At 59.6% G+C, this 25709-nt stretch overlaps 3 protein-coding genes across 10 annotated transcripts; all 3 read left to right on the top strand.

Annotated features, from left to right (window-relative positions):
- Positions 1–1526: 1526 nt before the first annotated feature.
- Positions 1527–10573, top strand: MAFG (MAF bZIP transcription factor G). Of its 6 annotated transcripts, none has more exons than XM_068530935.1 (3): positions 1527–1755; positions 5829–5891; positions 5989–10573. In XM_068530935.1, the coding sequence occupies exons 2-3, from the start codon at positions 5856–5858 to the stop codon at positions 6439–6441; spliced, it is 489 nt and encodes a 162-aa protein (XP_068387036.1). In that variant the 5' UTR covers positions 1527–1755; positions 5829–5855; the 3' UTR covers positions 6442–10573. The 6 variants fall into 6 exon arrangements, with proteins under 6 accessions (XP_068387036.1, XP_068387039.1, XP_068387035.1 ...); XM_068530938.1 differs by having other exon boundaries at positions 1733–1751; XM_068530934.1 differs by lacking the exon at positions 1527–1755 and adding an exon at positions 2387–2407.
- A 340-nt stretch (positions 10574–10913) lies between these two features.
- On the top strand, positions 10914–17463 carry SIRT7 (sirtuin 7). Of its 2 annotated transcripts, XR_011071962.1 has the most exons (11): positions 10914–11037; positions 11108–11245; positions 11333–11437; positions 13111–13181; positions 13271–13343; positions 14736–14834; positions 14909–15145; positions 15289–15369; positions 15548–15654; positions 16102–16187; positions 16777–16849. XR_011071962.1 is itself a non-coding variant. In XM_068531003.1 (10 exons), the coding sequence occupies exons 1-10, from the start codon at positions 10945–10947 to the stop codon at positions 16973–16975; spliced, it is 1203 nt and encodes a 400-aa protein (XP_068387104.1). In that variant the 5' UTR covers positions 10914–10944; the 3' UTR covers positions 16976–17463. The 2 variants fall into 2 exon arrangements, 1 of the variants encoding a protein (XP_068387104.1); XM_068531003.1 differs by lacking the exon at positions 16102–16187 and having other exon boundaries at positions 16777–17463.
- A 300-nt stretch (positions 17464–17763) lies between these two features.
- Positions 17764–25121, top strand: PCYT2 (phosphate cytidylyltransferase 2, ethanolamine). 2 transcript variants are annotated; one of them, XM_068530872.1, is made up of 14 exons: positions 17764–17912; positions 19775–19863; positions 20446–20607; positions 20864–20930; positions 21600–21684; positions 21854–21898; positions 22135–22188; positions 22622–22760; positions 23021–23103; positions 23353–23430; positions 23609–23674; positions 23840–23905; positions 24181–24269; positions 24355–25121. In XM_068530872.1, the coding sequence occupies exons 1-14, from the start codon at positions 17824–17826 to the stop codon at positions 24464–24466; spliced, it is 1224 nt and encodes a 407-aa protein (XP_068386973.1). In that variant the 5' UTR covers positions 17764–17823; the 3' UTR covers positions 24467–25121. The 2 variants fall into 2 exon arrangements, with proteins under 2 accessions (XP_068386973.1, XP_068386972.1); XM_068530871.1 differs by lacking the exon at positions 22135–22188 and having other exon boundaries at positions 17772–17912.
- The last annotated feature ends 588 nt before the right edge of the window (positions 25122–25709 follow it).

Below are 25709 nucleotides of genomic sequence, written 5' to 3'. Positions count from 1 at the left end.
TTTGCGCCACCCCGTGAAAAACACACTGGGTTTCAGCAGGCAGGAATGTGAGCCTTGGTCCCAACCACCAAAGGCCAGATGTGGGGAAGTGGGGCAGAGCCACATGGGCCTGAGAAGGGGTGTGATGCGGGGAGAAAGCTATGAGGGGTCTCTGGTGTTCTGCAGGGACTGACACCTGGGGAAACCCCTGCAAGTGTGAGCACAGACCTGAGCAGAGCAGGCCAGAAGGAGCCGGCAGCTGGTGGTGAGGATGCTAGAGGTCCAAAAGGACCTCTTTCTTGGCCTCAGGGGCAGGTCTTTGTGATTTAGTACATTAAAAGTTGAGGGCTTTAGAAGTCTTGCCCTGGGCATATTAAGGCCCTATAGTCTGCGAGACTCGGGCTTCACCCAGTGCAGCGGGACATGCCCTGCACTTAAAGAGCATAGGATGATAAGACAACCACATGCAACCCTGCAAAGCAGAAGGTGACAAGGTGCTGTGGGGTTCAGAGGGAAGCTACTGGAGTCTGGCAGGGAGAGCTGCTGACACCTTGATGTCCCCTGGCTCTGGGGGCCTCCTGGGTTGGCCTCCATCATTCATTCAGTGGCACTGAATCCCTTTGAGGACCCAGCAGCCTGTCCCTCACTCATCCCTCTTTCAGCTCACCTGATTTCTACTGACCTGCCTGGCAGGGTAGGTCACCCTTCCTGGCTTTACACTTGAGAAGGTAAGTCAAAGTAGAAATTGGATCCTTTCAATGTCCCTTCTTCCTTTCGTCACCTCTTTCTCTGGGAATTTTGAACAGCAGTGAGAACTCCTTACAGAAAGTGCAGGAGCAGACATGGACCAGTGACCTGAGTTCCAGGCAGATGCTGATGAAACAGGGAAGGAAAGGTGCAATTCCTACATCAACTATTAATTCAACAGATGTTTACCCCACACCCACCCTTAGCCGGACTCGTTCCAGGAACCGCCTGAGTCCTTGTCACTCATGTGAGCTCTCGGGATGTTGCGTGAAGACAGACCACACTACACAGAGGATCTTGGAGGCGGCCTTGAGCAGACCTAAGTTTTGAATCCTGGACAAGCCCTTCACCTCCGGGAGCATATGGGTCTCCTATGTGCCAGGCCACTGTTCCTGGCAGGGATGAGACCCGCTCCAGTTACGGAGGCAGTGCATGCAGTCTGACAGGCGGCATCAGAAACACCATGAGAATCTTCTCCATAATGCGTGGGGACGTCGGGTCCGCACCTGCACCCTGGACACGTGGCCTTTGAAACGTCTACACAGAAAGCTCAGGAGAGCATTTGGGCAGATCACCAGGCCCCGCCTCGAAGGGGGCGTGGCCGGTCGGGAGCGCGCGCCCGGGCCAGTCCCGCGAGACCTCACCCACCGGGCGCGGCTTGCGTTGCCCGGGCGACGGCGCCCGGGCGCGCAGGCGCAGTGCGGGCGTGCCCCGCCCCCGCCGCCGCCGCTGCCGCGCCTTCCCCTTTAAGCCCCAGCCGGTCGCGTCGCCGCTTCATGAATGGAGCCCACGTGACCAAACATCATGTGACGTCTGTGGAGCGGCGGCGGCGGCGGCGGCGGCGGAGGAGGAGGATCCGGAGCCCCGAGCTTGGTCCGGCCCGGCCTTCTCAGCGCGCTCGGCCCGGCCCGCGCAGGCGGCGAGCCCCCACTCTGGGCCCGGAGCCCCCGCGCGGCCAGCCCCGCGCGGCCTCGGAGCGCCCGCCCCGCCCCGCCCCGGCCTCGGCCCGCCGGGCCCGCAGTGTGGTGGGTGAGTGCGGCGGCGGCCGGGCCGGGGCCGGGGCCGGGGGCCGGGGGCCGGGGCCGAGAAGGGGGCGGGTGGGTGCTCCGGTCCGGGGGCGGGTGCTCGCGGGGCCGCTGCTCCTTCCGGCGGCCTGTGGTGGCGTGGTCCGGGTGCTCCGGGCTTTGGGTCTGCCCTGTGCCCTGCTGGCGGCCCATGCCTCGATTTCCCCACCGGTCCGGAGCGGCTCCTGGTCCCTCCGCCGGGGGTGCTGGGGTGGGCGCGCGGTCCCGCAGGGGCGGGGCGGGGCGTGCGCTGGTCTTGCTCGGTGAAGCCGGGGAGTCCTGGAGGGAGGGACGGCCGGGGTGGCGGGAGGAAAGGGTGGGGTCGAGCGGGGCGCCCAGGGCTCCGTGGAAGAGCTCGGCGGCCCCAGCCTGAGCTGCTGATTCATCAGGTGTCTGTGTCAACGCCTCCCAGGCGCGGGGTCCTCGGCTGGCTAGGGGAAGGAAGCGGCACGTGGGGGGGGGGGCTGGGAAGACCCTGCCCGCTCCGGCTTCGCTCCGTCACACGCTTGCCAGAGCCCAGAAGGAGACTTGCTGAGTCATCAGCATGAGGTCACTCGATGCTCGTCCTGATGCCTGGGGGGATTAGAGCTAGGGGCCTGAGAGGCCGGGAAACAGGGGTAAGAGGGAAACCGTGGGGAGTGAGAAGGGGCCAGGCCCCGGGCTGGGGCGCCTGGTTAAGTTTGGGCTGATATGGGAGTTTAGGGTAGGGTGGGTGAGGAGTAAATGGAGAGGTCACGGTGCAGGTTATCCCGGGGTAGAGGGTGAAGCCTCTGGCCTGTCCATCCCCTCCCAGGCAGGCTCTTCTCAGGCTGCTGGTCCCTGACCCGCCTCTGGGACAGCTCCCCAAACTGGGAAATAGTTCTGAGTGAGAAGAGGGGAGGAGCTTAGGGGGGCCGTGCTTGCGGGCTGGGAAGTAGGCTTTCCCTATGACTGGTCTGGTTGGCCAGGCTGGGAAGTCTCCCGGTGGGAAGAGGCTGAGGCAGTGGGAGAAGGAGGGGTGCCTGTACTAGAGTCCTGGGTGACAGTGGACAGCGCAGAGGGCGAGTAGGCGCAGCTCTACCAGGCAATTGCAAATGAGAGGAGGCAGCAGGACTTAGACTCTGATCAGGGGAGCGAGGTGTCTGGTGAGCAGGCTGTGGCTCTCTTCGCAACCTGGCCTTGGGGTCCGGGTTGAGGCTGCGGGTGGTGGTAACTTTGAGGGTGCCCAGCAGGTGGCCTGGTGTGGATAGCATGGGTTGAAGAATCCCAATCACCCCAAAGTTGTTCCACTTGAGGTTGGGGCGCAATATTGTGCAGGTTAGCAAAGAACGTGGCCCTGATGGGTGTCAGGCCAGGTGGTAGGGAATCCTGGGGAGTGACAGCCTCAGGGTGGTGTGGCTTGAGCCACTTTTCCTGGGTGTGTGAATGGTTCCTGGTCTTCAGGGGTGGGGGAGTGTTTCGTCTAGACCAGGCTGACCCTTCTTGCTCATGCGTTCATGGCTAGGTAAGGCTGACCTTGTAGTTTGTCCTCAGGCATTCCCTTCCCTCTCCCCCATTCCTGAGCTTATAGATGCTAGATGTTTTAACACTTCAGCTGATGTTTTGGCTGGAATTTTATGCCCCAGGAAAATGCAGATTCCTGGAGGGATGTTTCTTCAAATCTTCTCAGCTACTTATGCTTTGGTGGAAATTAAGTTTTAGACTTTTTTCAGAGGGCTTCTGGAGGAGGTGGGTCTAAAGGGCAGGGTGGGAGTGTAGCGGGCTAGGTGGGGGTGCCAGAGTGACCAAGGCCACATCTGCCTTGGCTTGGGAGGTTTGGCCACTGGGGTTTGCAGGACAGGAGAAGGAGCAGGGGCGGGCTGGGCTCTTGTCTACTGTCCATGCCCTGGAGTTTGGGCCCAGGGGAAGAGGATGGAGTTCTTTCCCCTTTCCGGCTGGCTCTCACCTTGAGTGGGTGGCCCTGGGTACCTTGGTGGATCGGTGCCCTTGGAACCACCCATGCCTTCTCCACAAAATGTGCTCAGCCTCAGGGGGAGCAGAGGCGGGAGGAGGGCTGAGGGTTCTCCTTGATCCGGTCTCTGGGATCCCCTCCCTCTGGTTTCTAGAGGTGCCCTGAGCCATCAATCCCAGCCCATGCCGAAAAGCTGTCTCTGTCCCATCAGTGTGTGTCCCCAGGTAGTGGAGACAAGGCCAGGAAGCTGGAAGCATGGGCTTTGCTGAGACCCACCCCTCCCCCACCTGAGCACAAGCACACCTTTGATTAGGAGGCGATTGGCTTCACTTGTGATGTGCTGAGTTCAGGGCTTCTGTGGAGGGTGAAATCTGCCGAGGAGGCACTTTTCAGCTCCTGGCCACCATGCTCGGCACTTTTCTGTGTGATCTCTTCAGGAAGTCACCGTGTGCTCAGCATTCGTGGGGTGGAGGGAGGATGGCGGGTGGGAAAGGCTGGTGCCAGGGCTTTTCCTTTGGACTGACAGTGGCAGGACCAGTGCAGTGACACTGTACCTGGACCTGAGGTTGGGGGAGCTCCTCCAGCTCTGCCTTGAGGACTTGACTCCCGGGGTAGGCGTGGGGCCCTGAGGACCTTCTGGCCTCCAGCTCCTCTGCCCCATCCTCTGCTCTGGAAGAACAGTAGGGCCGGAGCCTCGGGGCATGGCTGTGGGGAGGCGTCTCTGGCCCCCTTGCCTGCAGCCTCGCATCCTGGTACAGGGCTGGGTGAGGAGGGGTTTCTACCCTGAGTGAGTGTTTGCCTCCACCTCCCCAGCCATACTTGAGTGACCTGATAGGGCTGAGAAGACCCCGCAGCCCTAAATTGCCTGAGTGCTTGTAGCTTCTCCAGGAGCGCACCACGGTGCTTGTTAGGCCTCCGTTTACCTCCCTGCATCTAACCTGGAAGGTCATGGAGGGAGTGGGGGGGGCAGAGGGGGTCCAGCTGAGCCAGGAATCCCAGGACTAGGTGGGTAAAAATGTCCTTGGCAGGGCTGCGGAAAAGATGACCAAGTGGGTGGGAGGGGGGCCTCTGGTTTTTGTTCCTTGCCCTGTGGGTGCGGACCCTGAGCAGGGAGCCAGAGAGTAGTCAGTGGCCAGAGAGGGCTGAGCAGGCCGCTGGGGGGTCGATTGTGGGCACTCTTGTGCAATACCCTGGATGGGGTGGGGCAGAGTACAAAAGGCTGCAACCCAAAGCCACAGGATGGTTACTCCATCAGCAGCAGAGGTGGACAGAGAGGGCGAAGGGGCCCAGGGCCCGGCTTCTCCGGCTGGAGTGTCTGCCACCAGTAGGTCTGGGGAACTCCCACCAGTGTTAAAGACAGAGTCAGAGCTGGTTGGACAGCTCCGTTTGCTGCTCTTCAAAGTGAGCAGTCTGGGAGAATTGGCACTCCCCTGCATCCTCCCCTCTGCCCGAGTCCCCAGTGGGGACGCCCAGTGAGCCTTCATGGGAGCAGGGCTTTGCCCCAGGCCAGCTTAGGGGAGGTAGAGCCCTAGAGTACGCACTCACAGGGGCGCTGGCCCCGGGCCTCACCTGCTGTCGGCCAGGCTGGCCTTCGTTGCCCCAGCAGCTTGCTGCTGCCAGTCCCCGGGAGCTGTGTTGGCGGGCGGCCTTGGGGAGTGCCAGGCTGGTGAGAGAGCGGGAGCGATGTGCTGAGTCAGCATGACTCGCCGGGAACAGCCATGCTCTGGGGCGCACTGGGGTTATTTTTAAAGCTCCTGGCTTCCTTCTAGGCTGGCCCCTCCCTCATCCTTCTAATCTCTCCCCTGGCCCCTCTTCTTGCCTCTGCCTCCCTAATAGTCCTTCAGTTCCCCTTCCCCCATCAGACCCTCCTGGCCTCCCCCCTGGTTCCCTAGGGGCAGGGCGGACAGGGAGCAGCCCAGCTTGGGAGAGGCGAGGCTGAAGGGCGGTCCTTGAGGCCAGGTATCAGGGGAATGGGCAGGCAAGGGGTGAGGCTGGGGACTGGGTGCCTTCCCCTGAGCGGGCAGAGGGTGTAAGGGGGCTCAGGGCTCTGTGTGGACTGGGGAGGGGAAAGGTCTCCAGGGTCCTGACCTGCGCTCCCTGTCTCACAGAGTGCCTGCTTGCTGTGCCCTCGGGTTATGACGACCCCCAATAAAGGAAACAAGGCCTTGAAGGTGAGCAGATAGGGTGGGCAGTGTCTCAGGGCTGGGGTGGCACAGGGGCAGACTGCCCCCACTTGGCCTGTGACCTCGTGCGCTATGCCCTCCCCAGGTGAAGCGGGAGCCGGGAGAGAATGGCACCAGCCTGACAGATGAGGAGCTGGTGACCATGTCAGTGCGGGAGCTGAACCAGCACCTGCGGGGCCTGTCCAAGGAGGAGATCATCCAGCTGAAGCAGCGCCGGCGCACGCTCAAGAACCGCGGCTATGCCGCCAGCTGCCGCGTGAAGCGGGTGACCCAGAAGGAGGAGCTGGAGAAGCAGAAGGCAGAGCTGCAGCAGGAGGTGGAGAAGCTGGCCTCGGAGAACGCCAGCATGAAGCTGGAGCTCGATGCCCTGCGCTCCAAGTACGAGGCCCTGCAGAACTTCGCCAGGACCGTGGCCCGAAGCCCTGTGGCGCCAGCTCGGGGTCCCCTTGCTGCTGGCTTGGGGCCCCTCGTCCCCGGCAAGGTGGCCGCCACCAGCGTCATCACGATAGTAAAGTCCAAGACGGACGCCCGGTCGTAGGGACGCGCTTGCCCAGGCGGGTCTGCAAGGGGCCAGTAGGCGCATGGCAAATTCAGCAGCCCTGTCCCCCTCTCCCTCCCTCCTCTTCCTCCTCTTCTCTTCCTCTCCTACCTCCTCCCTTCCCTGCAAAGCACAACCTGCACCCCAGGGGCACCGGGCTGAGCCCCTTTGATCTCGTCGTTGTCATCGTGTGTTTTGTACGTTGGGATTGGTCAGTTTGGTGGTGACGTGGGGTCGCCCCCGCCCCCTTTGTACCACGGGCAGGTGGGCTTGGAGTCCAGAGTCGGCCTGTGGGAGTGGACAGAGAGAAAGATTGACTGGGTGCTCTGGGGCACATGTGTCCCTGAGCAGGGAGGGCTGCAGGGCAGGAGAGAGGCTGTTCTCGCTGCAGAATGGCCCACAGGCTCTGGCAGCCACCAGGCTAGCGGGGGGCCGGGCAATTCACTCTCAGCTCGACCTGCAGGCATAGACGGGCACTGCTCTGCAGATTAGGCTGTCCCTGAGGGCCCTGGACAGGGGAGCCACCAGTCTGGCGCTGGGGGGATGGGGTGTCGTGTGGCTGTGGGCCGGGGGCCTTGGCACTCACACCTGACGTGTTGCACTGAACAAGACCAAATCACTGGTTGTGAGCGTACGTGAAGGGTGTGTCCAGTGTCCTGCGATGGGTCCCGTGTCACTGTTTACATGACCTATTTGTGTGGTTACATAGCCCTTTATTTAAAAGAGAGAAGTTCCTTTTACGAAGTTATTAAATTATATGTTTAAAAGCTAAAGAAAAAAAAAGCTGCAGAGTATTTATAAAACTGTCTTTTTAAAAAAAAAAAAAAGCGAGAACATTTGACCGTATAAACAGAAAAGGGAAGAAAGTATAATAGAAACTTTGCTAGTTTAAAAAAAGAAAAAAAAAATCCTTTCTTGTAAACTTACAGACAAGTCTTTGTGGCTGTTGGAGTTTAGTTTTTATATACACAGAGTTACCAGACGTTATTTATAAAACTTAGTTAAAAAAAAGACAAAAAAAAAGCCAAGCCGTGAGCGACCAGAAGGCGCGTCCTGACGTCCTCTTTGCTATCTCTTTTGCAATTGTACCGAAAGTGACTTACTCCTTTGCCCTTCCTGCTTCCGTCTCTTGCCGGTGCGGTGGTGTTGTCTGTGCCTGGTGAGGTCTTGTGCAGCGTCACGTGCTGGTGCTTCTGGTGACCTTTGACCTGTGGGTGTCACTTCTTGTGTCTGTTCTCCCGTGTTTGTTTTTTGGATTTGGTTGTGGTTTTGCTTCTGCTGGCTTGTCAGGCCTGGGCTGTAGTGCCAGGCTGCGCCTGCTCCAGTGGAGCTTGGGGTGTCTGTGCCTCCAGCCCAGCCTCTTCTGCTTTGGCGCCCACCCCGAGCCCCGGGGAGGTCAGATGCAGGGCTCTGCCACACCCCTCTGCTGACCCTTGGCTTCGCATGTGTGTCTCAGGCTTGGGCTGATCCAGTGGCAGGGTAGCTGAAACTGGGGGTCATCCTGGGCCCCTGTCCCGCCCCCTCACTACTTCCTTGCCCACCGTCTCTGGCCCTGGGTGGGGGCTTGCAGGGACCAAGGAGTCACTGTGGGTGCCCGCCAGGCCAGGGCCAAGCTGCCCCCGACTGTCTTCCTTCTGGCCTCCAGTCAATGTGTTTGGGCTCCAGCCACAAATCTGGGGTTTGTTCCGGTGGGTTTTGTGTAGGCCTCAGCAGGGGAACCCCAGGGGCCCGCGGCTCACTCATCCCAGAACTGTTTCCATGCTGCGGGACGGTGCTTCCCAGGCAGAACCAGGTGGTTTCGGGGCCCACCTGGGGCAGCCCCTTCTCCTTGCCTGAGGGCCTGGGGGTCTCCACCAGTGCCAGACAAGGGCTACGGTCTCCAGGGCCAGGTCCTGTCCCCCATCTCCCCCTGAACATGCTGGCAGCTCTTCGCTATGGGCCTTCTTTCAAATCCCTTTGGGGTCTGTGTCTTCCAGGGATCCACTGCTCGGCTTGTGGAGGTGCTTCCCCGGGGCTGAGCCCACCTCCCCGTCCTGGCCACTCGGTGAGGCAGCCAAGTCTCCCAGACTTGGCTCAGGCAGCTGCTCGTAGGCATGTGATGAGGCTGCCTGTGGTGCCTGCCCCCCAAGAGGCTACTGCCCTGGCTCTGGCCGTGTGGGGCTTGGCTACTCCTTGGGGTTGCTGGTTGGCTTCTCTGGGGGCCCTGAACCCCTGAAAAAGCACAGACAAGTGGGCTAATGAAAAGAAAAAACAGTGCGGCCAGGCAGGGTTTAACCTTGTGGACAGCAGAATCTTCATCCCAGAGTTTACAGTGTGCCTGTGGGATAGGAGGGGGGATGTGCTGTCAACTTCTGTTGTCTTGATGGGCTGATCTTGGCCCTAGATATTCAGAGACATTCCTGGCTGTACCCAGGTTGGCCTGCAATGGAGATTTTGACCATTGACTCTGAATCACTTAGTGGCTTCCTTTGCCTCCCTGCAGTCTGGCTCTGTCTACCTAAGGTCCAGACGAGAGTAGTTGATGTTTCTTGTAGCAGCAAGTTAGAACACATCATAAGAATCCCTAAAGAGAGATCATGCCCTGTCCTGGACAGGGGGAGGGACAGGCTCCCCATGTCCAAGTACGGTCCCCACTTTTATCCTGGCTGGGAGGTGGTCCTCCATCTCTGTGCACCCCTGCCATGCTGTAGACCTAGAGAGAGGAGGGTTTGAGGGTGGGCATGTGCTGAACAGAAATTGCAGGTCTTTGGTTTGGTTTACAGACGCTTCTGGAGTTAGTGAAGCTATACTTCTTTTCGAGGTTTTTGGATTTGGAGCAACTGTTCCTCGGGTCTGGGGGAGCATCCTGCTCCCATCAAGCCAGTCTCTCGGAGCTGCTCTGCCCCTTCTCCCCTTCTCTTTCGTTATTGACAGTAGATCCTGTGTCCACATGTGACTGTTTGGCGTCTTTCTGATTCTCGTTAATTCGTTTTCCCTACTGTGAGCGTGTTGTGTTCTCTCTCCTCAACTTTTTGACACAGCGAATTGAGGGCTTTGGCTGAGGCCAAGTCTCCCAAACTTGTTCGCTAAGTAAACCATAATGTGCACCTTCCTTCACACCTTGCCCTTGCCCAACTCCTCCCTATCCCAACATGGACACTCAGATTTCAGAGGAGAACCCTTTGAGAACAGGTCAGCTCCTGCCCAGAGTATGGCCCCAGGGAGCCCACCCCATGGCTCTTGGCTGCTGCTCCAGGTGGCACTGCGTTTGTGCAGGTGAGAAGTTGTGGCTGCTGTGTGGTGTGCTGGTTTCTGCCGGGTGCCAGGCCTCCCTGGAGGCTTTTCTACTCTTGGTCCAGGCTTCAGGTCTGGGCACAACCCTGATCAGCAGCAGCAGCCTTGATGGTCGGTGGCTGGGCCCACGGCTCTGATCAGCTGCAGCCTGCTTTGGGATGGGTGGTCGAGCCCCATCTTGTCCCTGCGACTTCCCTCTCTGGGGTGGCCGGTTGGCCAAAGCTTCCGTCCACAGCTGGGAAGCCACAGCCTGCAACACTGTTTCCGCTCTAGGATCTTTTAAGTTACTTTTTTAGGCTGTGGTTTGGTGAAAGGAACCAACACATTAACGATTTTTTTCCCCCAGAAGCCACTGAATAATTCTTGCTGGCCGGTTTTCGCCTTCCTTTTGGCTGCCTGGTTTTGAAGCAGATGGGAAGAGGCAGGGGTGTGCCCTCGAGACTGATGGCTTGTCCTGCTCTGGCCTGTGTGTCCTGAGCATGTGCTGTACCTGTTGGACCAGTCGCACACATTTCCACCCCACTCTGCAGCAGCAGCCTTGGTACGTGGGTGTCCCTTCAGTCTGAGCTGGAGTGTAGGAGAGCTCGTCCCCGATGACCTGTGAAGGGGGGACCCCTCTAACAGCCTCATGTCCCAGCCCCACCCTTCCCCACATCCCCTCAATCTGAAGCCTTTAACCAAACGGGAGTGGGTACAGAAAGCCTTCTCCTGGCATCTTAGGGCAGCAGGACAAGGGCTGTCCAGTGTGTCCAGCTCTGCTGCTCTCCTGGCGCTGAGAGGTGGGCGGAGCAGAGTTGATCAGACCCTGCCTGCCCTGCCTAGGGCTGAAGACAGGAGGTGGGGTGGGTACGCTGGGATCTGCCGGGGTGGGCGGGGGGTTGTTGAAGATCCAGGTGGGGAGGGGCCCTACTGGAGCACTCTGGCTGACCTGGGTGGCGGCGGCCTCGCGCCCTCCCTGCCCTGTGCAGTATTTATTGATAAATTATTGTCCAGGAGGGGCGGCACTGGGCCGGGCCCCGGGTATTTATTGCTGTACATAGTGTATGTTTGTGATATATAAGGTTTTCTTTATTTTGTATATGATCAATAAACACCTTTTAAAGAGACTGGCAGGTGCTTCCTTGGGGCGACGCAAGGGCGGGGCGGAAGGGCGGGGCGGGCCTCGTGCGCATGTGTCGGCGCGCGGCCTGCCGGGAGGCGGAAGCGGAAGCGCGAGTCTCCCCGGGAGTGATGGCCGCCGGGGGTCTGAGCCGGTCGGAGCGCAAGGCGGCGGAGCGGGTCCGGAGGCTGCGGGAGGAGCAGCAGAGGGAGCGCCTCCGCCAGGTACGGCGTTGCCCGCCCCGCGCCGCGCCCCCAGTCCGCGCCGCCCTCACCGCCCACCCCGCGCCCGCAGGTGTCGCGCATCCTGAGGAAGGCGGCGGCCGAGCGCAGCGCGGAGGAGGGCCGGCTTCTGGCCGAGAGCGAGGACCTGGTGACCGAGCTGCAGGGCCGGAGCAGGCGGCGCGAGGGCCTGAAGCGGCGGCAGGAGGAGGCGAGTCCGGGGTGCGGGCGGGCCGGGCGGGGGCCGGGGCGCGGGCGGGCCGGGGCCGGCTCACGACCGGCCTCGGCGTCTGGGCAGGTGTGCGACGACCCGGAGGAGCTGCGGAGGAAAGTCCGGGAGCTGGCTAGCGCCGTCCGCAACGCCAAGCACCTGGTCGTCTACACGGGCGCGGGGATCAGCACGGTAAGGAGACGAGGCGGGGACGGCCGCGCCCCGGGTCGGCTCCCAGGTTGTGCGAAACACGGACCGCCGGGGGCGGGCGGGGGGCGCCCCCTTCTGGGTGTCGGACCCCAGCACCAAACACCGTATTCTGTTAAGCAACAGTACCGATTCGCAAACGCTCGCCTTAAAAGCACCTCTTGAGGGTCTTTCTTTTTTTAGAGAAACTCAGAATGAGTCTATTTGGAATTTCGCTACATAGATAAACATTCTTAAATGCTTGAATTTTCTATTGTACCCAGTTAGAGACAGTAAAGGAAGAGAGATAAAAACGGGGTGTAATAGTTTGGTGCTTGTCCCAAGGTTATATGGGCAGAGCTAAGCCCTAAACTACCTTCTGATTCCCCATTCATTGTGTGTCCTGAATATTGAAGTAAGGTAAGTGGAATACAAGGCAGTATGCATTAGAGTGCACCAGGTAAGGAAGAGAAATGTTTTGGCTTTTGATAAGTTTTATCAGGAAGCTACCTGGGTGGTAGAACGTGACTAGCTTTGACAGTGTGGATAGCACGTTGTTTAATTGCTGGGTGCAAGTTGAGTGTGATCTACATGTAGGCCCAGCAGAGGTGAATAGCAAGGATTTCTGTGGAGAGGTCCGTAGGTGATGATAATAAACCATATAAACGAATGACTGTAATGTGAAGCTGGCTGTGCTAGGCTGCTAGAATAGAAATCCAGATATGCTCTCTGTGGTCTCTGAGAGCTGGGAAACCCATCTGGTTGTTTTTCTGTGAGAAGTGGCATTGAGTCTGGGCCTTGAAGGGTGAGTAAGATTTTACAGACACGAAGTAAGACACTCCATACAGGGATGACTGAAGAAGCCCAGTAGCGAGAATGTGTGAGGTATGTTAACTGCTTTAACTTATCAACACCTGGAGCCCTGGCACACGTGAATTCTGGTCATTAGATTATGTAAAAGCAGTAATACCACCTTTTAAAGAACTGTAAGCAGTTACTAAAGCCACATGCTGTTCATTAATTTGCTCTGAGTGTTACTATTTAAGGTTCCCTTTTTCCATGTGAGTCAGACCCACTGGTCAGGTGGGCAATTTTCTGAGCTTTAGCAGCAGGGAAGAGACAGGGCTCCCTATGAGGGAGGTCACTCACACCTCAGGAAGCACAGGGCACCTTGATCCTGGCACACTCTCTGTTTTCATTTCTCGGGGTGGCTCTGTTTCACTGGATTGGGAACTTGGGAAATTCAGTAATGTTTATCTCATTGAAGAGGTTGGTCTGTGTGAAGGTAGGCCAGGAAACACTTACAGCATCAGGATGTGAGAACGTGGAGGGAGGCGTGCAGTGAGCCTAACCAGTCCTCGCTCTCAGTATGAGGACAGACATGGCCACAGAGTCCAGACATGCTAGAGAGGCTCCCAGGACGGGCAGGGCTCCTTGGAGCCTAGAAGGATGAGCTGGACCAGGTTTGGGTGCAGGGGTCCTGGCAGAGGGAAGAAGCCACAGGGGGTGCACTCCATCTGGGAGGACAGGTTAGACTAGGAAATGCTCAGCCTGAGGAACGAATTGAGGCCAGTCTGTGGGCCAGCACTTCTCAAAGTGCTGGGAGAAATTATTGGGAATTCTGCCAGTGCCTACAGTGATGTCTTTTCACTGGGCTTATCTCCTTTCTGAACCTGCAGGCAGCTTCTATCCCAGATTACCGGGGTCCTAATGGAGTGTGGACGCTGCTTCAGAAAGGAAGAAGCATTAGGTAAGCAGCCTAGCACAGCCTTCCCACCTAGTTGAGCAGGGACCTGACCTTGAAGCTCTCCTCACCTTCATTTCCCTTCTACCTGGCAGTGCTGCTGACCTGAGTGAGGCCGAGCCGACCCTCACCCACATGAGCATCGCCTGCTTACACGAGCAGAAGCTGGTAAGAGCCCAGGGTGGCTGGTGTACAGCCATCCTTCGGTATCCCCCTTGGATACCAAAAGCTGAGGGTGCTCAAGTCCCTTGTATAAAATGGCGTAGTGTTTGTATATAACCTGCACACCTCCCCCCCATACTTTATTATTTACTTATTTATTTATTTTTAAAATAAATTTATTTTATTTATTTTATTTTTGGCTGCGTTGGGTCTTCGTTGCTGCGAGCGGGCTTTTCTCTAGTTGCGACGACCAGGGGCTACTCTTCATTGCGGTGCGCGGGCTTCTCACTGCGGTGGCTTCTCTTGTTGCGGGGTTCAGGCTCTAGGCGCGCAGGCTCAGAAGTTGTGGCGCACAGGCTTAGTGGCTCTGCGGCATGTGGGATCTTCCCGGACCAGGGCTCGAACCCACGTCCCCTGCATTGGCAGGCGGATTCTTAACCACTCGCCACCAGGGAAGTCCTCCCCACCCGCATACTTTAAATCATCTCTGAATTACTTGTAATACCTAATAAAATGCCAGTGCTACTTAAACGAGTATAAATACGATGTAAATGCTACACAGATACTTGCCAGTGTGTGGCAAATTCAAGTTTTGCTTTTTGGAACTTTCTGGATTTTTTTTTCCCCAAATATTTTTGATCTTTGGTTGGTTGAATCTGCGGATATAGAACCATCGGATATGGAGGGCTGATTGTACTCACTGGGTCCATGGCGAGGACCAGGAGGGCCACCTTGGTGCCCAGGTGACAACTGCATCCTACTTCTATCAGCCAGTGGACCCTGTGATGAGTGCCCACCAAGCAGTTTAGATTCCTGGTTTGAGCCTACCTCTACTCCTCCTGTGTTTCCTCTCCAAGAGTAGAGGGCCGCCTCTCCGCTGAATCGTCACATAGAGGGTCCACACAGGCCCAGAGCTCGTGAGGGTAGCCCCTTCCCCTTGTGTTTCTCTTGCATTTTTCCCACAGACCTCAGGAGCCACCTAGATACAGGGGAGGCTAGTAGGAAACCTCTGGAGATCCTCTGCTAAGCACCTGCAACCGAGTGGGGAAGGGGTCGAGCCTCCTGGGCCTTCAAGGACCTGAAGCATGATGACCCAAGAGAGCATCAGTTTGGGCCCCAAGCTCCTTTCCAGCCAAGAGGGGGCAGTGCAAACATTTGCCCTCCTGGGGGCTCCTAGGGCTTCTGAGTCGTTGGGGGCGGGCCCAGTGCCCTCCCCACCGGAGCCTCCTGAGTCCTGCTGGGACCAGCCTGCTGCCCTGGGTTTGCCTTCGATGCTTTGTGCAGTGTCGGAGTTGCTGCTGGTTTGGGGGCTCTGGGGCGGGCAGGGCTCGGTATGGTTTCACTCCTGAGTGCTGCTTCCCCCCTTCCTCCTGCTGACTGCCGCTGTCGCCCTTCCAGGTGCAGCACGTGGTGTCTCAGAACTGTGACGGGCTCCACCTGCGGAGCGGGCTGCCTCGCACAGCCATGTCGGAGCTCCACGGGAACATGTATATCGAAGTGAGCGGTCCCTCTGGGACTCGGGGGCCTGGGCAGGCCAGTGGCTCCTGCTCACAGGGCCCTACTCTCTTCAGGTCTGCACAGCCTGCACTCCCAACAGGGAGTATGTGCGGGTGTTTGATGTGACGGAGCGCACCGCCTTGCACCGACACCAGACCGGCCGCACCTGCCACAAGTGCGGGGCCCAGCTCCGGGACACCATCGTGCACTTTGGGGAGAGGGGGACACTGGGACAGCCTCTGAACTGGGAGGCGGCCACCCAGGCTGCCAGCAGAGCAGACACAATCCTGTGCTTAGGCTCCAGCTTAAAGGTATGCGAATGGCACCGTGGATGGGAACAGGGGTGAGCCTGCCCACAGCTGGCCAGCTCAGCCTTAGACCCCAGCTTCCTGTAGCCTCCTTCCCTGGTGTGTGTGTGTGTGTGGTCTGTCTGTCCATCCGTCCATTCCCGCAGGTTCTAAAGAAGTATCCACACCTCTGGTGCATGACCAAGCCCCCCAGCCGGCGGCCCAAGCTCTACATTGTGAACTTGCAGGTAACTCAGGTGCTCCGAGGTGCCTCCTTAGACCCGGGCCTTAGGAGAGCCAGCAATCCCTGGGACATTTATGTCCCACACTAATGCACCACGGAGGTCTGGCTGAGTAGGGGCCAAGGCCAGCAGGCCATTGGGAAGGAGTGAGATGCTGTCCTCACTTACCTTCTCCTGTCCCCAGTGGACCCCGAAGGATGACTGGGCTGCCCTGAAGCTGCACGGAAAGTGTGATGACGTCATGCGGCTCCTCATGGATGAGCTGGGCCTGGAGATCCCCCGCTACAGCAGGTGAGGGGGCACAGGCATATCCCCCGCTTCCCTGCCCCTGTGTGGATGGGTTGTGTCTGTTGTCTTTCGTGAGCTGAGTGTAGAGAAAGCTCTGAGCTGTGGCAGATGGCATCTGAGGTGTGACTGCAGTGTGGTGGCCTCTGCAGGGACCAGCCCCAGCATTGGCTGAGGTGTCCTGGCTGGCGTGATTCCTGCGGGGAGAGGGAATCTGCCAGGGTGCGCCTGGATGTCCCCCTTCACCTCAGGCAGCCTGGACGGGAAGGTGCCTTGAAGGGATGTGCTCTCAGCAACTCTGCTCATCAGGATCTGGGTGCACTTGGCTTGGGGAGCTGGAATACTTTGGGGAAGCTTAAACAAATTGTGCCTTGATACAGAATTTGTGATAATTTAGACGTGGTGTGTGTATTGAGTGAAAAGTTTACACTTTCTTTCTCTGTGAATTTTCAGGGTCTTATAGGGGAAATCAATAACTTCTTTTAATCAAAGGGTTCGAGAATTAAGGATCCCTTCACCTTCTGGGCCTGGCAATTCTTGTATGTTATGTTCGTGGTGTTCTGTAATGTGGGCCTATTGTGTACTGTACTTTTTTTTTTTTTTTTTCACATTAACTTAGCTCATTTTCTTTATCAGTGCTTATCTGTATATTAAGTTTATGATATGTGGTTCTACATCTCAGTCAGACACATGATCTCTTCACGGTGTAGTGTTTAGGCCGCGTCTCCCTAGTCAGCTTCCCTCCCGTCAAGTCCTGCAGTCTGGGAAGGGGAAGAGGGTCTGGTCTACCTGTCCCTGGCCATACAAGTGAAAGGTGGGGCCCAGAGTTGGCTAGTGACTCACCCTTCCTGGGGCTACTGCCGCCCTACCCCATGTGTGCACAGCCCCCTCAATCACCGACGAGGACTGAGTTCTGCAGAGGCTGGGCTAGTCTGGGTGCTGGCCTTTGAGTTACTCGCGGAGCTTACCCCTCTCGCAGATGTTCTGGAGCTACCACTGAGCAAAGCCCAGCCATGGTTAAGACGTGGGAGGGACGCAGGGTAACCTCAGTCAGCTTTCCCGTCCTGGGGCGGGTTGTGATTGTGAGGGGCTCCCAGGCACGCCTGACCCAGCTTTCCCTTTGCGTAGGTGGCAGGATCCCATCTTCTCGCTGGCCACTCCCCTGCGTGCGGGTGAAGAAGGCAGCCACAGTCGCAAGCCGCTGTGCAGAAGTCGAGAAGAACCTGGGCCTGGGGACCGGGGTGCACCACTTAGCTCAGCCCCTGTCCTGGGCGGCTGGTTTGGCAGGGGCTGCACCAAACGCACAAAAAGGAAGAAAGCAACGTAACCTGGTGCTTGACCGAGAACAATGATGGCACTTTGCAAATGGCCGGGACTCTTGTTCAGGGGCAAGTGGCACTGTTAAGGCCAGGACTGCCCCTGGAATTCTCTGGGGGTGACATTTTCACCCTGACGTGTTTAGCCATTTGTCCTTGTGGAAAGCTCCCTTGCACTGCTGTGGTTGCCCCCCGCATGGGCCTAATGATGGAAGACACCTCGCCCAAGCAGCCTCTTCTAAAGAGGTGGCAGCCACACCCTCTGTGAAAACAGGACTCGGGTTATTTCACACCTGGCCAGCTAAGACGAAGCACACGGCTGCCTTACCTCATTCACTAGGCTAGTCTCAGGGGCCTCAACTCTATTTCTACCACTTCTTACTAAAAATGTTAAATTTATAGAAGCCTTTTTCTGTATTGGGTATGCTGCAAAGGAGTGGTTTTTGAGCCTTGGCTCTCAGCAGGCCTTTTTATTGTCATTAAATATCTCTGCACTGTCTTCCTCGTGTCACCGAGTGACTGTCTTTCTGAAGCGGTGGGTGGCAGCGGGCGCCTGGCGAGGCTCTTGGAGGGGCGGATGCGCCCCACGTGGTCCTGCCCCAACCGCTGCTCCAGGTGGGAGCTGAAGGCTGGTGGGCGCAGGCCATTGGCCGGGAGCGGAGGGGCGGGGCCCGGCCCGGGCGGGGCTCGCCATTGGCCGCGCGGGGGAGGTGAGGGGGCGGTGCTCCGCGCGTGGGGCGGGGCGGCGCTCGCCATTGGCCGTGAGAGGCGGGTGAGGCCAGCGTGACGGCGCGTGCGTGCGCGAGCTGCGGCGGCTGGGAGTGGAGAGCCGGCCGTGTCGCGCCGCCGGTTCGGGGCCATGATCCGGAACGGGCACGGGGAGGCAGGCGGCGCCGAGCGGCCGGGTCCAGGGGGCAGGCGCGCCGTGCGGGTGTGGTGCGACGGCTGGTGAGCGCGGCGGGGGGCGGGGGGCGCGGGCGGGGCCGCGGTGACAGCTGTGGCCGCCTTCGCCGGGGTCGGGCGGCCGGCTAGCGCGGGTCGGGCGGCGCCTCGGCCGCGTAGGACGCCTCGAACCCGGGCCACCGCGTCGCCGCGGGCAGCGCGGTTGAGGGTTGCTGGAGTCTTTCTGCGGATCCCTAAATGAGCGCCTTCCCCGGACGCTCCTTCTCTCACGTTTGCCTTTAAGCCGGAGACCCAGCCAGGCGGTCCCACCTGCCTAACTCGTGCACGATAGTGGCCAAAGTTGCGTGTCTTACCTTGATGACTTTAATCATTTCGGTGCCCTAGGAGCTCTCTTTTTCCGAAGGAGCCGTGCACCCAAAATGTCTTCCCAGAGTTCTCCCTGTCCGGCTCGCAGCTTGCCGGCACAAAACCAGGAAGGTTCTCCTAGGTATCTGGGCAAGCGTCAGCGTAGGCATTGCCTGATCTGCGTAAGACCCTAGTGAAGCCCCCAGGCTCCTGGGTCCATCTGAGGAGGGCTACAATGCCCAACTGTCCTCTCTTCTGGCAAGCCAGACAGCTGAAGTGGTGTTGAGATAGGTTTGAGACTGTCAGCAGACAGGAGGAACGTGAACCTCTAGTGATAACTTGACGTCTTGGTTGCTTCCTCAGACCTTATTTGATGGAAGCAGAGAAAGAAAAACATCTGGGCTAGCCGAGGGCTTCAGCGGCCAGCAAGTGGGGCTGCCATACTCCTGGGCCTGCACCTGAGTCACCTTGTGGAGGGGGCGTGGCTTCCTGTCCATTGACTCTGACCTTGACCCTGACCAGGCCTGGCCCCTGCTCCAGCAGGCCACAGCCACAGGCCACAGTGACTGGGGTACAGCCTGGACCCAGGTCCACCCTGCATTCTGTGCCGTGCACCCTCCTTCTGCCCAGCCTGTCCAGTGGGCACAAGGGCCTGCCAGGCTCCTGAATTTGGACTTCCCTCTTCCCTTAGCCCAGGACCAGAGCCCTGTGCCCCACTGGCTTGTCTGCTGGGGCCTGATGTGCTGGGGTGGGGCTAGCAGGTGGCGCTGAGTAGAATGGTTTTGTACACCTGGGTCATCTGGAGAAGCAGGGACAGCTCCACCTACTCAGAGGGCAATACAAGGCTGGGAAGAAGCAGTGTGAGCATGAGGGCCCACCTCAGGGCCCACAGAGAAGTGGAGGTCTCTCCCGCCACACATGGCAACCCGAGTGGAGCTGTGGTGCTGTGTGTGGCCTTCAGCTGAGAGTTCACTCTTAACCAGGCCTGGATTTGAGGATGAAAGCTCTAGAACCAGGCGATAGGGAGGTGGTTGTTGGCCCCAGAGAGCAAAGCCTCACTGAGTTACCAGAGGCCCTGGGGAGCAGGCAGGATTTCTAAAGCCAGCAACTGCCCTTGTTCATTGGCTGGACTTTGTTTCGTGCTGGTCCCCGGGACTGTCTGGCTGTTTCACGGTAGTACAGAGCCCAGTCCACCCCTGAACTAACATTGGTTTCTATTACGTCTCAAAGGGACTGCCCGTGACAGTTTGCATTTGGGAAGGGGAGGGGCTGAGGGCAGAGTGCTGTCCCAGGTGTGGGGAGCAGGGGCTGTTCTGTGCACTCACCAGCCCTCAGGTCCGCCAGGCCTTGTCCCTGGGCACAGCCGTGCTCGCTCAGTCTGACCTTGAGCCCAGGGATCAGTAATGTGGAGAGCTGAGCACCCCGCCCCTCTGAAAGCCCAGGCCCAGCCGGACCCTGGGAGCAGTTCCCCATGGTGGCTTCTCAGAGGGCTTCCTAAGGACACTGCAGAGGAGCAAGACTGCACCCCCAACACTGGGATGACGGTCCTGCCCTCTTCACAGCTATGACATGGTACATTATGGCCACTCCAACCAGCTGCGCCAGGCACGGGCCATGGGTGACCACCTCATCGTGGGTGTACACACTGACGGTAAGCCGGGCTGCCAGGCCCACCCTCCTCCCCCATGCCCGTGACAGGCGCCATAGGTCCCCGTGGTGGGTAGGGCCAGGCCCAGCCGTCCTCCCCAGAAGTGCAGCTCCACAGGCTCGCCCCAGCCCCAGCCCAGGCCAAGCCATCCAGAGCTTTCCCATCTTGCATCCTGTCATGAGCTTGGGGGGCAGGGGTGGTCCAGTGGATCAGTCCAGGTATGCCGCCCACTTCCTACCCCCTTCCTGGTTCCCAAGGCTTTTGAGGACAGAGCACCCAGCCATGAAAGGGAACCCCGGACCATACCTGGAACTCTGGTTGGCTGGGGGTGAGGGGCATGCAGTTACCCAGCAAGTGCGTCCGCAGCACCTGTACTGGCTCACAGAGGACAGAGCAGGGCTGCTCCTTGTGGTCCTGCCTCATGGGCTGAGGGCCCGATGAGAGACAGCCTCCCACCGTGAGCCCTCATGTGGCCGCAGACCCTGCTCAATTCTGGGAGGGGACTTCTGAGGAGGGGCCAGTGGTCCTGTGGCCAGCCTTCCAGGGGTCACCCACCTTGTCCTTTGCCCTCTTCTCTCTCCCTAGAGGAGATCGCCAAGCACAAGGGGCCCCCGGTGTTCACTCAGGAGGAAAGGTACAAGATGGTGCAGGCCATCAAGTGGGTGGACGAAGTGGTGCCAGCAGCCCCCTATGTCACCACGCTGGAGACGCTGGACAAGTACAGCTGCGACTTCTGCGTCCACGGGAGTGAGTGGGCAGAGCAGAGCCCCCGGGGCAGGGGACTTGGGCAGCTCCAGACCTGACCATCAGAGGGCGTCCGGAGGTGCTGGCCTCCTCACACTTTGGGGAGCGCAGAGCCCTTTGAGGGTCTGAGGAAGCTCTGGGTTCTTCCCCAGAAAGGAGCACACTCACACCAGGGCAGGCCTGGAGTGGAGGTGTGGGCCTGGAGGTTTTCATGGCTTTGGGTTAAGATCCTTGTTCTCGTGTGCGTGTCACCCCTTAGATGACATCACGCTGACTGTAGATGGCCGGGACACCTACGAGGAAGTGAAGCAGGCTGGGAGGTACAGGTAAGCTCTACTTGCTGAGTGCCCCGCTTTTCGAGGAGCGGGGCACCCAGCTCCCATCGAGCTCCTTCTGCCTGTGAGGGCAGCGTCCAGGCCACGGCCTGTTTCTCGTGGCCTGGACTGGAGCTGGGGGTGCCATACATCTGCACCGCCCAGTATGGTAGCCACTGGCCACGGGCGGCTGCTAAGCAGGGGAAACGTGGGGCATGACTGGGGAGCTGGCTTATATTTGAGTCACTTTAATTGAAAAGGCCAGTGTGGCCAGCGGCTTGAGTGAGGCAGTGAAGCCTGGGGTTCCCTTGGCAGGGAGTGTGTAGTGAGGCAGGACCTGGGCGTCAGTGGACAGAACAGGACCAGAGCCACCCCTGTATGGCCTGCTCACCCTGACACTGCAAACTTGGGGCTTGGTGACAGCGTTCTTCTGTCCAGTCATTTCCTTTGGTTGATAAAATTTCAGTGGTCCCTCCACTCTCCTGGTCTTGGTTTTTTGTTGTGGCTGAGAGTAGCAAGGAGACGCCCGGGTCTGTGCACAGCATGGCTGGGGGCTGGACCACGGTAGACTCAGCCACAAGCAGAGTTGCCCTTTAGGTGGGGCAAATTAGGTGTCCGTAGGAGGTGCAGCCTTGCAGGTGTATCCCAGGATGAGAGCCCCAACCCCACCTCTTTTCCCAGAGAATGCAAGCGCACCCAGGGGGTGTCCACCACAGACCTCGTTGGCCGCATGCTGCTCGTGACCAAGGCCCATCACAGCAGCCAGGTGAGTCTTTGGGGGCCAGAGCGGAATCCCCGAGGTCTCAGGGCTGGGAGGGAGGGATAGCCTACCCCACCCTTGCCCCTCAGTGGGCACTAGGACAGCAAGCTTCGGTGTCCTGGGGTTGGTTGCGTCTGGAGGGCAAGGCCCCTCAACCCCCTGCCCTTCCGTGCAGGAGATGTCCTCCGAGTACCGGGAGTACGCAGACAGCTTTGGCAAGGTGAGTGTCGCCTGTGCTGTCCGGGCCGCTGCCCAACCCCCAGCCCACCCCTGGGGAAAGGCTGGCCTGGAGCCTTGCTCTCTACCCTGCTCCCTGCTTTCTGGACACTGACCGGGTACTGACCGCCAGTCTTGCCGGCTGGCCGGTCGCAGCGGCCACTGCGTGGAGGAGGAGTGAGGACTGCCCGCGAACGAGGGGTCTCTAACCAGGTGGCCTGGTCCTCTCTCCCTCTGTAGCTCTCTCACCCGACACCCTCCAGGGAGACACTTTCCTCAGGAGGCTCCTCCCGGGTGACCAGACGGTGGCCTCAGGGTGCCAGGTCCCCACGAGGGCCGTGTCCGCTGGCCGCTTCCTAGCGGGTTCGTTGCCAGGCCAAGGTGGTGTTGGCTGCAGCGCCTGCTGTGGCCGTGGGGCAGAACCCCAGTCCCACCGGCCATAGCAGCCCCGCCCAGCCTGGTCGTGGTGTGAACCAGGCACCTGCCAACCAGGCATCTCTGCCTGAGATGTCTGCCTGGAAACAACGGCAGAGCGACAAGCGAGTGGCAGGCTGTGGCTAGGGGTTTGGAGTCCCGGCCTATAGCCCCCATACCTGCCCCCGCCATCTCACACCTGTGCCTCCCAGAGCAGACTGACAGGCGGATGTGGGCAGGCCCAAGGATGGGCACAGGCAAGAGACGTGCCTGCGAGGCCTCTGTCGCTGACCAGGTTGTTCTCGGCTTACAGTGTCCTGGGGGGCGGAACCCTTGGACGGGGGTGTCCCAGTTTTTACAGACATCTCAGAAGATCATCCAGTTTGCTTCGGGGAAGGAGCCCCAGCCAGGGGAGACGGTCATTTACGTGGCTGGTGCTTTTGACCTGTTCCGTATCCTCTGGGACTTGGGGAGGGGGGGGGGTTGTCCCTGCCCCAGGCCTTTTCTGTGCGCTTCCACATCTGCCCCAGTGGGCTGTGGGGCCTAGAGGGGCCTCCCTGACTCTCGAAGGCCCAGGATTGGGGTGGGGTGCAGGGGCACCGCTATCAGCATGGAGAGGCATGAGCAGGTGGGTGGGAAGGTACCTGTCCGAGCCCCTGCTTCTGTGGGTGGCCGCTCCTCGTTGGTTCCTCGATCCTTAACCTGGGCGCAGACATCGGGCACGTGGACTTCCTGGAGAAGGTACATGGCCTGGTGGAGAGGCCCTACGTCATCGCCGGCTTGCACTTTGACCAGGTCTCACCCCGGGCAGCCGGTAGCGTGGGGGCTCTGGAGAGGCTCCTAGGGTTGGGGTTGGGCACAGGCGAGGCAGAGGTGGCAAGCTTGGGCCTCTTCCCAGGGAGAAGCCCAGGGAGAGCCTCCCATCCAGGGCTTCCCCACACTGGCAGACGCCCCACGAGGGATTGTTGGGAGGGAGCACGGCCTCACTCCCACCCCAGCCCACCCCCGAGGTCACCAGCTGACCCAACCTTGCTCTGGCTCTAGGAGGTCAACCACTACAAGGGGAAGAACTACCCTATCATGAACCTGCATGAGCGGACCCTGAGTGTGCTGGCCTGCCGGGTGAGTGCAGGCGGGCAGGTGGGCAGGCCCAGTGGCGTCTCCTTCCCAGGCTGGAGCTGCTCCTCCCCAGGACCCTCCCCGGGGTACAGGAGCCTGGGGCTTCACCATGCTGCCTCTCAGCCCCTACCCTGCAGCCTAGTGAGGCCCATCTAACCAGCTGTGCTCTCTTTCCGCCCAGTACGTGTCCGAAGTGGTGATTGGGGCCCCGTACTCGGTCACAGCAGAGCTCCTGGATCACTTCAAGGTGAGGACGGGGCTCCTGGCGGGCGGCTTCCAGGGAGGGTCTTGACTGAGTGGGGCCAGGCCAGCTCTCTGAGCCCAGGCTGCTTCCCTGGAGAGGGCCTTCTGGGGGCAGGGGACCATGGGGGGAGATGCTGGGAGGGCTCCGTGACCCCTGCCTCCTCCCCAGGTGGACCTGGTGTGTCATGGGAAGACGGAAATCGTGCCTGACAAGGATGGCTCTGACCCATATGAGGTGGGTCATGCTGGGCCCTCGAGAGACATGAGGTGGCCACTGTCTGATGCTTCCCAGCCACCTAACGCCCCCGCACCTCATCATGCCTGTCTGGGAAATGGGCGGGGTGACAGCTGCCACGCTGATGGCCTCACGGCTTAAGGAGGCAGGTTGCTAACGGGTGGGAATAACTGCCCCCACCATAGTGGGGTGGGAACTCTCTGAGCCAGGGCAGCAGGGCAGTCTCCTTGGGGTCCAAAGGAGGGCTCTCACCTCCTCCTCCTCCTGGCCTCCAGGAGCCCAAAAGAAGGGGTATTTTCTGTCAGATCGACAGTGGGAATGACCTCACCACGGATCTCATTGTCCAGCGCATCATCAAGAACAGGTGAGTGTCAGCCAGGCTGCTGGGGGCACGGGGAGCCGCTGAGGCCTGGGTCTGGGTGCACCACTCACCCCCACCTGGCCCCCAGGCTGGAGTACGAGGCCCGGAACCAGAAGAAGGAGGCCAAGGAGCTGGCCTTCCTGGAGGCCATGAGTCAGCAGGAGGCACGGCCCGAGAGGGAGAGTGACTGTGACTTCTGACCAGAGGGGAGAGGTCGCCAAGGGCCCTCCGAGTGCTGGCCCTGTCCCAGCCCTGCCTCGGGAGCTTGGCTCGGTTTTTAACGAAGCTGCGGTGCCCTCCTTTCCAACCACCCGGCCGTGGAAGGGCTGGTGTGGAGGACACTGCCTTTCACCCTGCCCGTGAGGTGTCCGTCTTGCAGCAGGCCCTCCTGCCCTTCCTGCCGAGCTGCACAGTGAGGGGATCCAGCACAGTGGAGCAGCCCAACAGGCAGGATGAGCAGGGGGCACCTTCAACAGAGGGGTGCCACCCTGCATGCCCGGGAAGGCCCAGTTTCCATCCTTCCGGCTCCGCTGCTGCTCTCCATTCTGCCCCCAGGAAGCTCCTGCAGACCCTGGATGTCCCCCACTGCCCAGCTCGAGGCGGTGGCCTTCCTGCCCGCCCGGCCTCCGTGGGAGCCAGCTTCAGCGAGCAGGGACCCAGGGGTTCGCCCCCTTTCCTCCTCAGAGTGCAGACCATGCAGCCTCCCACGTGAGCGGCCTCTGCCCTGCAGTGTGTCCCTGACGCCCGGACGCTGCGCCCCCTGCTTCCCGGGCCAGCCTCCCCACAGACTGTTCTCGGTTTTGTACCTGACCAGCTGGTGTGCAACCGAATAAACCTGCTGGGAGGTGCTCTGCCTCAGGCTCTCCGCCCTGCAGGGCAGGACCAGGAAACCCACCACCTTGGCCCTGCTCCCCACTGCCCACCCAGCAAGGAGGGGGGCAGCAGGCAGCATGATGGCAGCAAGGAACCCCCCAGATCTGGGCCCCCAGGCACCTCCAGCTGCCTCCCACATGGCAGGCAACAAAAAAAGAGGGGAGGGAGGCAAGGACCAACAGAGTACCTTTGGCCCCAGGATCTGTCATGGGGAAAATGAGAGGCTGACACCCCGCGGCCCACATGATGTCGCCTGGGCTACCCTGGGCTACCTGATCCAGGAAGGAATTAGGGGCTGCTTCCTGGCCAGGTCTACAGAATCTCAGGGTCATCTGCACCCAAGTCAGGGTACACTTGGAGTAGTGCAGTGGCTGCAGGGTGCTGACCCCGGTCACCTCTTGATGGGGTGGGGGGGGAACAGTGGCAGTGGTTTGTGGCTCTGTGGTGTTCAAGAGTGAGGACTGTGATGTTTTTTCAGTCCTCTGCCAGTTCCTTCCAGGATGGCCTCTGCCCTGCAGCTGCTGAGCCAGATGGGGCTGGAGTACCCTGTGGCCTGGCCCCATGGGAGCC

Source organism: Eschrichtius robustus, chromosome 20, assembly GCF_028021215.1.
Source record: "Eschrichtius robustus isolate mEscRob2 chromosome 20, mEscRob2.pri, whole genome shotgun sequence".
In the NCBI taxonomy this organism is placed as follows: Eukaryota; Metazoa; Chordata; class Mammalia; order Artiodactyla; family Eschrichtiidae; genus Eschrichtius; species Eschrichtius robustus.
Note: the sequence above shows the minus strand (reverse complement) of the source record. Positions and strands in the feature narration are given on the sequence as shown.

What these genes read in the sequence shown, in the direction of transcription:
- SIRT7 (XM_068531003.1), top strand. Translation starts at nt 10,945, where the DNA reads ATGGCCGCCGGGGGTCTGAGCCGGTCGGAGCGCAAGGCGGCGGAGCGG. An exon ending in GCTTAGGCTCCAGCTTAAAG is followed by an intron (nt 15,146 to 15,288) that starts GTATGCGAATGG and finishes CCATTCCCGCAG; the next exon opens with GTTCTAAAGAAGTATCCACA. An exon ending in TCTACATTGTGAACTTGCAG is followed by an intron (nt 15,370 to 15,547) that starts GTAACTCAGGTG and finishes TCCTGTCCCCAG; the next exon opens with TGGACCCCGAAGGATGACTG.
- PCYT2 (XM_068530872.1), top strand. Translation starts at nt 17,824, where the DNA reads ATGATCCGGAACGGGCACGGGGAGGCAGGCGGCGCCGAGCGGCCGGGT. An exon ending in AAGCAGGCTGGGAGGTACAG is followed by an intron (nt 20,931 to 21,599) that starts GTAAGCTCTACT and finishes CTCTTTTCCCAG; the next exon opens with AGAATGCAAGCGCACCCAGG. An exon ending in CCGGCTTGCACTTTGACCAG is followed by an intron (nt 23,104 to 23,352) that starts GTCTCACCCCGG and finishes CTCTGGCTCTAG; the next exon opens with GAGGTCAACCACTACAAGGG.
- MAFG (XM_068530935.1), top strand. Translation starts at nt 5,856, where the DNA reads ATGACGACCCCCAATAAAGGAAACAAGGCCTTGAAG. An exon ending in AAGGAAACAAGGCCTTGAAG is followed by an intron (nt 5,892 to 5,988) that starts GTGAGCAGATAG and finishes TGCCCTCCCCAG; the next exon opens with GTGAAGCGGGAGCCGGGAGA.